This window comes from Piliocolobus tephrosceles, chromosome 17, assembly GCF_002776525.5.
Source record: "Piliocolobus tephrosceles isolate RC106 chromosome 17, ASM277652v3, whole genome shotgun sequence".
NCBI classification, from domain to species: Eukaryota; Metazoa; Chordata; class Mammalia; order Primates; family Cercopithecidae; genus Piliocolobus; species Piliocolobus tephrosceles.
The window spans coordinates 51,351,199-51,363,319 of NC_045450.1; the positions used below are offsets into that span (position 1 = coordinate 51,351,199).

Here is a 12,121-nt window from a genome sequence, read left to right on the forward strand (position 1 = left end):
AAAAAAAAAAAAAAAAAAAAAAAAGATAATCTTTAAAAAGTAATGCTTTAGTTTGAATGAATCCCCCGAATTTCATGTGTTGGAAACTTAATCCTCAGTGTTGCAGTATGTAGCAGGTGGTGCCTTTAAGAAATGATTGGGTCATGAGTGCACAGCCCTGTTGAATGGATTAATCTATTCATGGATTAACAGGTTAATGGGTTATCTTACACTGGTGGCTTTATGAGAAAAGGGAGAGAGACCTGACCTAGCACGCTCAGCCCCCTCACCATGTGACACCCTGTACCACCTCAGAACTCTTTGAAGAGTCCCCACTAGCAAGAAAGCCCTCACCAGATGCACCTCCTCAACCTTGGACTTCTCAGCTGCTCTAACTGTAAAAAATAAATTCCTTTTCTTTGGAAATTCAGAAAATAAAATAAAATCACCAAGGAACATGCGCACAAGTCATACAGCGAATGGTCTTTGAGCCCTCTGTAGTCTGTTCTCTATCCAGCCACCAGACTGAGTCTGTGAAACCTAAATCAGTTCTTGCCACTCCCCTGCTCAGAACCTTCCAGTGGCTTCCCATTGCAAGCAGAATGAAATCCAAACCCTTATCACGGCCCACAGGGCCTTCTCTCATTTCCTACAACTCTCCCTCTGGTCTGGTTGGCTTCCAATCACATGAGCTTACTTAGCGTTCCTCAAACACGCCAAGCATGGTCCCACCTCAGGGCCTTTGCATCTGCAGCGCCTTCTGCCTAAACACTCTTCATCCAGGTATCTGTAGTGCTCACACCCTCATGTTTAGGCACCTTATCATAGACACGTTTCCTACTTATCTCATGTAAAACAGAAGCCCACCCACCTACTCAATCACTCTCCATTCCCTCTAGGTGCAAAACACTTCATGCTCCGGCGTACTTGCTAAGAAACCTGTTCTGCTCTTTTCCTCATTTTTAAATTAATTTTATTTATTTTTTATTTCTTTTAGAGATGGGGGTCTCACTATGTTGACCAGGGTGGTCTCAAACTCCTGGCTTCAAGCAATCCTCTGATCTTGGCCTTCCAAAGTGCTGGGATTACAGGCATGAGCCACCATACCCGGCCTTTTCCTCATTTTTGCTTTTCATTTTTCTCTTGGCGCAAACTAATGAAACTCCAGTGCTCTTCACTGAGAACTGCAGACTCCTCTGACAGCAGTTGAGAGAAAAATCTCATAAAGGTTAGGAGAAATACTCCCTCTTGCCTGATGGCCGCAGAAACAGTCACCTTTCTGCATCAGAAAACCTATTCAGATAGTGATGAATTAAGATTTTTCAAAGTATCGATCTTTCTTTTGGTCTAGAGTGGAAACTTATATAAAAATAGCTACTTCTATTGCATTTTTTATTAGGAAACTCTCATTGAAAAGGCTATCTGTAACAGGGACACTCAGACTTCTGAGGCTGTGATTTTGTCCTGGGAAATGTCACTTATGATCCGTAACACCTGCAACTCTAGTTGTCTTACTTAATAACCGAGCCTGGGTTCCTCCTTGGCTTCTAGAAAATATGAATGTTACAGAGGTTTTTTTGTGATATTCAAAGAAGATGACTGGCATTCCATCTTCTCGCGAATGCACAGAGAAGAAATTCTTCTCATGTCTCTTTAGGATTCTTTATTGAAAGACTGAGAGGTTTTGCCTTATTTAAGAAACATCATTTCACCTGCTTTAGTTTTTCTTCCTAGCTCCTATCACCACCCACCAGATTATATGTTTGTCTTCTGCCTTCCCCACATTGGAATACTAGGAGCAGGAGAGCAAGAGCTTCGAATTTCTCACTGCCGTATCATCCAGAACAGTGTCTGCCACGTGGCTGACAAGCACTGAATACTGGTTGAATGAATGGATGAATGCACAAGCCCCTACTAAGTGCTAGGCAGTGCGCCTAGGTTTTAGCAAGTAACAATGAACAAAGTAGACACAGTCCCTGCTCCTAGTAGAACTCGGAGTCTAATGAACCACACAGGAGATGCCAATTGTGTTGCTAAAAATCAGGGGGCATGGCCAGGCACGGTGGCTCACGTCCATAATCCCAGCACTTTGGGAGTCTGAGGTGGGTGGATCACGTGGGTCAGGAGATTGAGACCACCCTGGCCAACATGCTGAAACCCTGTCTCCGCTAAAAACACAAAAATAAGCTGGGCATGGTAGCGGGCGCCTGTAGTCCCAGCTAGTCAGGAGAGTGAGGAAGAAGAATCGCCTGAACCCGGGAGGTGGAGGTTGCAGTGAGCAGTGAGCCGAGATTGCGCCACTGCACTCCAGTCTACAGACAGACTGAAACTCCATCTCAAAAAAAAAAAAAAAAAAAATCAGGGGGCAGCACAGGCTTCCAAGTCCATTTACTAGCTGTGTGACCTCAGGCAACTTATTTAAGTGCAATCTCCTAAACTGAAAAATGAGACTAATCATTCCTACCTCATGGGAGGGGAGCTCAGAACCAACATCCCCTTCTAAAGCTCTCTCTTGCAGGACCCAGATTCTACCCATCTCTCTCAAGCAGCCAGAGCAGAACCTCAAAATGGGGAAGGTGGAGGAAGGGCCACAGCACACTACAACCCCTGTTGCTAGGTTCACCCTTGGGAAAGCAGGCTGGCGGCTTCCAGGTAAGCCAGAGGCGGCCCCTGTTACTAGACAGGGCCAAGTTGCAAACCCAAGTCAGGGGTCCACCAAGGATCCTGGTTACTTAGAGATAGGTCCTGGGGGGTTAGGTCTGAGAAGTCCTGGGTTCTGATAGGTTTCTTCTAGGGGAGGGGAGGGCTGGAATGAGCAACAAGAAATGAACACCCCTAGTGGCTAAGGTTGGCCACTGGGAATAGTATGGGATAGCTGATAGGAAGTCCCTGGGCTCTGTGCCTAGCCACTCAGGCCTCAGAGATCCTTGACCTCAGAACACCAACATGCCACCATTTTCTGCTTGTCCCTCCCTGGTCTTCTCCAACCCAGCTAAGAGCACAGAGGATGCCTGGGCAGTCTGGGCTGAGGCAGAGGCATCGCCATTCTCGGGTGCTTAAGGGGAAGCCGGGGGTTCATGCAACCAACAACCCACTCACCAGAGGATTGTGGCCACGGACATTTCTCCACTTGGACACAGGCTCCGTTAACACCTGGAAGGAAAGAAAACATCAGAACTGCTGCTTCTCAGTGCTGAATCCTGTAAAAGTGTGTAAGTGTTGAGGGGAAAGCAAGGAGAGAAGGGAAAAAGAGAGAAAAAGACTATCCAAATTTGGGTGCCCAAGGTAGGCCAAAATAGCTGACAACCCGTGAGGTCACAACTCTAGATTAGACACAGCTTCCTCACATTACTTCCAGAAACATCCTAGAACAACTCTATCCATCCCTGTACCCAATGTGCCAAGCATAGGTACGTCCTACCTCTCTATTGCCCTGGTAGCCTCCCCAAGGTCAGAGCTGGCTCTGTCCATCCCTCTTCTTTGTATTCTATCCCAGCCCTGCCTGCCTACCACATCAAGCTGCCAGGTGGCTGGGAGAAGCCAGGAGGGACACTGGACAGGGCTAGGCCTGGGCAGGCCACCTGCCTCCATTTCCTGCCTCTGATCACTGCACTGGGTGCACTGGCTGCTGAGAGTCCCTGTTTCTTTAGTACGCTCCCTGTCTCACTGGTTTGGAGGCATTCTTTCCCTCTGGTCCTGTTTGTACCTTTTAGGATGACTGCCAATTTCTCCAACACCTTGTGTGTTTTCAGACACATATCAGGATCTCTGCTGGGCATTTCTAGAGCCTCCATCTGTGGTCTAGACACACAAATCTGGGACAACCCCGGACTCTGCTAGAGCCTTTCTGGGTATACAGGTGTGCGCTAGAAAAGATTTAAATGGTGTTCTTGGGGCCAAGATCTTCAGAGTGCCAGGATTCATCTGGGAACTTTCAGAGTACATGTGAGGGGCCATAGGTGACAAAAGACCAAAGGCAGGCAATGCATGGAACTCCTGAAAAGTAACCACCCTGGCGGGGCGCAGTGGCTCATACCTGTAATCCCAGCACTTTGGGAGGCCAAGGCAGGCAGACCACTTGAGGTCAGGAGTTCAAGGCCAGCCCGGCCAACATGGTGAAATCCCATCTCTACTAAAAATATGAAAATTAGCCAGATGTAGTGGCGCATGCCTGTAATCCCAGATACTTGGGAGACTGAGGCAGGAGAATCACTTGAACCCAGGAGGCAAAGGTTGCAGTGAGCCAAGATCACACTACTGTATTCCAGCCTGGGTGACAGAGCAAGACTCCGTCTCAAAAAGGAAAGAAGGAGAGGCAAGGGGAGGGAAGGGGAGGGGAGAGGAAGGAAGGGGAGAGGATGGGAAGGGAAGGGAAGGGAAGGGAAGGGAAGGGAAGGGAAGGGAAGGGAAGGGATGACCCCCCACCCTTCACACCTCTGTGTCTTTGCTTATGTTGTTTCTTCTGCCCAGCATTCCCACCCCATCCCACTTCACATCAACTTTCATCACATGGAAAACTCCTATACACCCTTCAAAATCCAGTTCAAATATGCCCTCCCACTGCCCCTCTCAAACCCCCTCTCCTTCTTCTAGATCTTCTTCCCAGCCCCTAAGGAGCATACACAACACCACACAGGCCCACCAGAGTCTGGGTCACAAGGAGCCTTGCTCCCCGACCCAGTTCAGGGGTGCTTCATCCATAGCATTGTCACCCCACAAATATTTATTGAGTGCCCACTGTGTGCCAGATACCCATGCTAGGCACTGAGGATACAACAACAGCAAAACCAGCCCAGCCTTTGCCTTCACAGAACCTTAAGCCTACCAGGGGAAGCAGACATTACTCAGGCAATCATAGAAGCCAACATGTTTTCAAACCCCAAGAAGTGGTATAAAAGACAGGCACAGAGCGGCCAGGGAATGCTCCATCAGGAAGCATAACCTCGCTGGGAAGGTCAGGGGACAGGGAGCTCAGATCTGAAGGGAGAGTGGTCTTCCTAAAGCCAAGAAAGCTCTTCATAGCACATTAGAACCAAACAAGGGTGTGGCCCCTGCAGCCAGACAGCCTGGGCTGGGATCTGGCTGTATCTCACACTGGCCAAGTGACCCTGGACAAGCCACTTAACCTCACTGAGCCATGGTTTCCTCATCTAAAACTGTGGTAAAAATGGTACCTACTTCAGAGGGACTCTTCTTGGGAGGATGAGATCATTTAGTATTTATGATGAACCCTTACACAGTGCTGGGCAAATAGCAGTATACTCATTGGATGTTAACTATCATTGTTGTTAATCGGCTCCAAGGCCTTCAGTGAGACTATAAGCACTTCTAAAGTGCCATTAAGAGTCATATCACTCAGGACAGGTGTCAAGAGTCCCCAAGACCCCCCTCCTCCCCAGGTTTGATGATCCATGAGAACTCACAGGACACGGCACGCAGTCATATTCACAGCTAAAATGGATTACACCGAAAGGACACAAAACAAGATCCACAAACGGGACCAGGTGCGGTGTCTCACGCCTGTAATCCCAGCACTTTGGGAGGCTGAGGCGGGTGGATCACTTGAGGTCACGAGTTTGAAACCAGCCTGGCCAACATGGTGAAACCCCATCTCTACTAAAAATACAAAAAAAAAAAAAAAAATTAGCCAGGCATGATGGTGGGCACCTGTAATCTCAGCTACTTGGGAGGCTGAGGCAGGAGAATTGCTTGAACCTGGGAGGTGGAGGTTGCAGTGAGCTGAGATCATGCCACTGCACTGCAGCCTGGGTGACAGAGCGAGACTCCATCTCAGGAAAAAAAAAAAGAAAGCAAAAGAAAAAAGGATCAGCAAAGGGAAAAAGGGCAGGGCACAAAGTCTGGAGAAAACAAGGCACAAGCTTCCAAGGGTCCTCTCCCAGAGGAACTGCACAGTACACACTGAGGTCCCCAGGCAACAAGATGTGACAATACATGTGAAATGTTGTCTAGCAGGCAAGCTGGCCTGAACCTGGGAGTTCAAGGTTTTCATCAGCGCTCAGCCATGCAGGCAGCCACTTCCTGACATGTACCAAAATTCCACACTCCAAGGAAGAAAGCAGGTGTCAGCATAAACCATACTGTTTGGAGAAACAGTTTAGGCAGAGAGTCTGTTATCAGTTAGGAATGGTGGGGGCACTCCCAAGATCTAAGTTCCCAGATGCCAGTCAAAGACCACCCTTGCAAGCTGGTGTTTCCAAAGGGCAGCAGTCTTAGGTCTGCTATGTTAACTCTTTCCTACACAGCAGCACATGAACACAGCAGGACAAGGGCTATACAATGTTTATTATTTTTATCAAAGTATATATATATATATTTCTTTTTTTTTTTTTTTGAGACAGGGCCTCACTCTGTCACCCAGGCTGGAGTTCAATGGCACAATCATGGCTCAGCACAGCCTCAACCTCCTGGGCTCAAATAATCCTCCCACCTCAGCCTCCTGAGCAGCTGGGACTACAGGCACGTGCCACCACATCCAGCTAAGTTTTGTATTTTTTGTAGACATGTGGTTTCGTCATGTTGGCCAGGCCACTCTCAAACTACTGGGCTCAGATGCTCCTCCCCACTCAGCCTCTAAAGTGCTGGGATTACAGGCATGAGCCACCACACCTGGCCATACATATATTTCTAACAGAAGTAAAAACAGGAAAGGAAGGGAAGAAGGACAGAAAATGACTATAAAAGTATAGAAATTGTAGCTTCTGTAGTAACAAAAGAGAGCCATCAATAGAGAAGATTATACCACTTAAATCTAGCACAAGGAAGACAGGTCAATGTCTTAGTGTAGAGATGATTCTTAAACATCTCTGAAGTTAGTTTTAGTTTCTATGCTTTAAATGAACTAGAAATTAAATTAATTGCCTATGCATAGTAATAATACCCACTGCTCAGACATTGCTGTCTCGGATGTCACACTTCTAGCCCTGCTCAATAGCCTGACCTTTCTTCTTACCCATGTAGACTCTTTTCCTAACCAGACTTTAGGGCAGTCAACACTTGCACTGTCCAATACAGTGGCCATGAGCCACAAGCAGCTATTAAGACCTTGAAATGTGACTAGTCCAAATTAAGATATGCTCTAAGTTACACTTATTTTACAAACAGTTTGAGCGTCCCTAATTGAAAAATCCAAAATCCTAAATGCTTCAAACTCCAAAACTTTCTGAAAACCAATATGACACTTCAAATGAAAAATTCCACACATAAATACTTAAGACAAACTTGTTTCATTCACAAAATTATTTAAAATATTGCATAAAATTACCTTCAGGCTATCTATATATGAAACATAAATTAATTTCATGTTTTGGCTTGGGTCCCATCCCCAAGATATCTCATTACGTTTATGCAAATATTCCAAAATCTGAAAAATTCTGAAATCTAAAACACTTCTGGTCTCAAGCATTTCAGATAATGGATGCTCAACCAGTATCATATGCCAAAGACTTAGTATAACAAGATAGAATGCAAAATAGCTCATTGGTGATTTTTATATTGATTAAATGTTGACAAGATCACATTTGGCATATGTTATGTGAAAAAAAATGTCCTTTTTATTTTCTGTGGGTTTTTTTCTTTTTTTGAGACAGGGTTTCACTCCTGTTGCTCAAGATGCAGTGCAATGGCATGATCTCAGCTCACTGCAACCTCTGCCTGAGCTTAAGCAATCCTCCCATCTCAGCTTCTCAAGTGGCTGGGGCTACAGGCACGCCCCACCATGCCTGGCATATTTTTGTAGAGATGGGGTCTCGCCATGTGGCCCAGGCTGGTCTGGAACTCCTAGGCTCAAGCGATCCACCTGCCTCTGCCTCCCAAAGTGCTAGGATTACAGGCTTGAGCCACTGCACCCGGCCCTTTTCTTTTTTTTAATGAGGCTATTAGAAATGTTAAATTACACCTGTGGCTTGCACGTGTGGCTCAAATTATAGTCCTACTGGACAAGGTTAGTCCACACCCTCTATAAATTATCCCATCAAGGGGATAATTTGTTGGCCAGGCCACTCTCAAACTACTGGGCTCAGGTGATCCTCCCCCTTCAGCCTCTAAAGTGCTGGGATTACAGGCATGAGCCACCACACCTGGCCATGCATATATTTCTAACAGAAGTAAAAACAGGAAAGGGAAGAAGGAAAGAAAATGACTATAAAAGTATAGAAATTGTAGCTTCTGCAGTAACAAAAGAGAGCCATCAATAGGCAAATCCTAGGTTTCGGCTTCCTTCAAACCTAGCGTGGAGGCCGTACCTCAATGTCTGTCGCGTTGGAGAAGAATTCCAGGCACGTCGTCTTCCCGCTTGCAATATTGCCCTCGACACAGATCTGGCAAAAGACAAATGCACATTAGAGCCAGAACTCCAGCGACCAGGGAAACCTCAGGGAATGGTGGCTAGGGAAAGGGCTCAGGTGAACAGCATAAATGGTTCAGTACAAGATTTTCAAATGTAAACCAAAATCCCTCCTCAGGAAACTGGCAAGGTCCTATTGTTAGTAATAACAGATAAGCCGACCCTCCCCGAGTGGCAGGCTCAAGTTGGTCCCCCGAGACCAGACCCTCCTTTACATCAACTCCTAAACCATACACAGCTTGTCTGCCCAGCCCAGCTCTGCCCTTCCCTAGTTCAACCCCACAGACTATTAGATTTTAGGCCTAACTGTTCTGCCTCCTTAACGAGAGCCTAGGCGATGGCTCTGAGGCTAGGAAACACACACACATTATCCAGAATCGAATTCACTGCTTTACAGAAAAAAAAGCACTTGGTCACTGATTGGAAATTATTAGGAAAGGGGAGAAGAAAAAAAGAGCAAGGACTTTGTTAAGTACCTTGTCACAGGCCAATCCCTGAGACGGGTAACACACCATTATCACATGTAACCTCACCGAAACCTGAGAAGGGTAAGTCCTAACATTTTTCACAGAAAAGAAAAATGAGGCTTCTAGAAGACAATAAAGCAAGAACAGCTTGAACCTAGACTCTGCTCACACTGACTGCACCTGGGAGGGAAAGGCAGTCATGGCACTAGTGGGAGGGGCCAGAAACAGCCATCTGGGGCCTACCTATACCAAAGACCAAGGAGCATCCTAGAAGTAACTCATCTTAGGGAGAGAAGGTGTTCCAGGCAGCGGTTCTCAGCTCCAGCTACACACTAGGACCACCTGGGACCTTTTAAAAATCTCTACAGGGATGCCACGGCCCAGACCAATTACACCACAATCTCTAGAGCAAGACTCAAGCCTCAGTAACTTTTTTTTTTCTTTGAGACAGTTTCGCTCGTCACCCAGGCTGGAGCATGGTGTCGCAATCGCAGCTCACTGCAACCTCCGCCTCTGGGTTCAAGCCATTCTCCTGCCTCAGCCTCCCAAGTAGCTGGGATTACAGGTGCCCACCACCACACCCGGCTAATTTTTTGTATTTTTAGTAGAGACATGGTTTCACCATGTTGGCCAGGCTGGTCTCAAACTCCTGACCTCAGGTGATCCACCCACCTCAGCCTCCCAAAGTCCTGGGATTACAGGTGTGAGCCACCACGCCTGACCAACCCTCAATAACTTTTGGGGGGCTTTTGTTTGTTTGGTTTTGTTTTTTTGAGACAGAGTTTTGCTCTTGTTGCCCAGGCTGGAGTGCAATGGTACAATCTCAGCTCACCGCAAACTCCACCTCCTAGGTTCCAGTGATTCTCCTGCCTCAGCCTCCTGAGTAGCTGGGAATTACCAGTGCCCGACACTACGCCTGGCTAATTGTTGTATTTTTAGTAGAGACAGGGTTTCTCCATGTTGGTCAGGCTGGTCTTGAACTCTGACCTCAGGTGATCCTCCTGCCTCAGCCTCCCAAAGTGCTGGGATTACAAGCGTAAGCGACCGTGCCTGGCCAAGCCTCAGTAACTTTTAAAGCGCTCCAGGCAAATTTCAATGTGCAGGCAAGGTTGGGCACCACAAGGCTGGAGCAGAGCTTCACGTCTAGCCCACAGATGCCTGCTTCAGATACACCAGAGGAGCTGGTTAAACATGAGGGGGCACCAGGTAGCATCCAGACCCTCTAAATCAGACTCTAGGCTTGAGCCCCTGATCTGTGGCCCAATGATTCTCACCAAGTTCTGCTCAGCCAGGCACTGCTGATGACACAGGCCCAGTGGCTCTGGCTCCAGCAGATGGCCACAGGGAACGGGCAGCTCCAATACATAAGAAGACAAATTGGCCCTTGAGAACACATGATAGACATCCTCCAGGGGCCCGACCTGCTGCACAGAGGCCTCTTCCTCTGCATTCAGGCTGGAGGCACCCAGAGAAACCTGGGCAAGTAGGTAACTTGCCCAAGTGCCAGACCTGGCAAGGGAAGAATCAGTTAGAATTCACATCCAGGCCCCTTCTCACAACTCCTGATGGAGCCTCAGTCACACCTCACATAAACACCAGGTCACAGTGGGCCGTCTCACACCACCCCACTAAAGTCTCCCCAGCAACTAGAACTCTGTCAGCTGGTGGAGAAGGTTCCTCCTGCCTTGATCCTAACAGGTATCCAGGAGACACAAGGCCACTCTCCCATCCTGGGTCCCTCCCAGCCCACTCCTTTCGAGCCCCGAACTACAAAATGAACCCAAGGGAATGAACAAAAGGGCATGAAAAGACCCCATTAGGGCACTAATGGATTTAATTTTTTTACTGTTCTTTAAAGAAAACTTTTCCTCTTCCTAGATATATAAAAAGAGCTCAATCTAGACATCATTCTACATAGCCTTTTTTCTTTCCTGTTCATTGCAAGCATTTTAACAGGTTGTTCAGATAAGCCCTTCTCCCAGAAACGTGTTCCTATTCCCAGCATGAAATCCTGAAGAATTGGTGAATGTCAGGCCCTGAATGAGCTCAGCCAATCTGCCCTCCGGTTTAGAGCAGGCAACACAGGAAGAATCTCACAAAGTTCCCCTGAAATGGAAGGGGGAACAGGAAGCAAACAAAGGGAGTCTTCACATTTCTTTTTAAAGTGATGTCTAAAAATATTATAAGAGGAGTGCATGCCCATTGAAGAAAATACAGAAAATCAAAAAGGAGAAACTATCACCATAATCCCAATACTAAGAGATAAACCCCATGACATGTGAGCATATTTCATGCCAAATATTTTCTATACAGTCCTCATCTTTGAGCACGTTTCAACTGCTTATTGAAGGCCTATGCTGTGCCAGGTACTGTGTACTCAGGACCCTGTTGCAATGGCCAAAGAGCTCATGAGTGTGCGGAGGAAAGCAACAAGAAACTGTGAAAAGGAGGTGGTCCCCACGCTATGGGAGCACATGGCCGGCCTGGCCCAATGCTCTGTGACTGCACTACAATTTATCTCCATTTTCCTCTGCTGTGAGGCCTTGAGTCCAATTTTCCATGATTATAACTGAAACTGTGATGAGCCATCTATCCCTATTATAAATAACAATATTTAATCTTTTCTAAAAATGGAAATTAAGCATTCTTGTGCTAAGAAATACATTCTCAGTGGCCAGGCACAGTGGCTTAGGCCTATAATCCCAGCACTTTGGGAGGCCGAGGCAGGGGATCATTTGAGGGCAAGAGTTCGAGACCAGCCTGGCCAACATGGTGAAACCCTGTCTCTACTAAAAATACAAAACTTAGCCAGGCATGGTGGCAAGTCCCAGCTACTTGGAAGGCTGACATGGGAGGATCGCCTGAGCCCGAGGCTGCAGTAAGCCGTGATTGTGCCACTGTCCTCAAGACTGGACAACGGAGCCAGACCTTGTCTCAAAAAATAAAAAATAAAAATAAAATAAAATTAGATTGTAGTGGCGTTTACTCTGTAGTGCTGTTTACTCTGCAAATTTACTAAAAATCATTGAATTACACACTTAAAATGGGTGAATTTTGTGGTATGCAAATTATAACTCAGTAAAGCTGTTTTAAAAAGGAACCCAGCTAATTTCATTTAACATTCAAATAACTAAGGGAAGACACTTTTACCCCATCACACCCCAAACTCTCTCTTACATGCTCCTTGTTAACCTCACAACTATCTCTTAACTAGACTGAGAATTTCGGCATTAATGTTTATATTTCTTTCCTGTTTCCTAAGGACAGTTTTTTTTTTTTTCTTTCATTTGGATCACACTTCATATACTTTTAT

At 46.6% G+C, this 12,121-nt stretch overlaps 1 protein-coding gene across 1 annotated transcript in view; it reads right to left on the reverse strand.

Annotated features, from left to right (window-relative positions):
• The window catches only part of TK2 (thymidine kinase 2), a 43,147-nt gene that overhangs the window by 27,643 nt on the left and 3,383 nt on the right, over positions 1-12,121 (reverse strand). Inside the window, 3 exon segments of the mRNA XM_026456496.2 lie at positions 1,255-1,272; positions 3,071-3,132; positions 8,241-8,315. Coding sequence (XP_026312281.1) covers positions 1,255-1,272; positions 3,071-3,132; positions 8,241-8,315 — 155 coding nt within the window.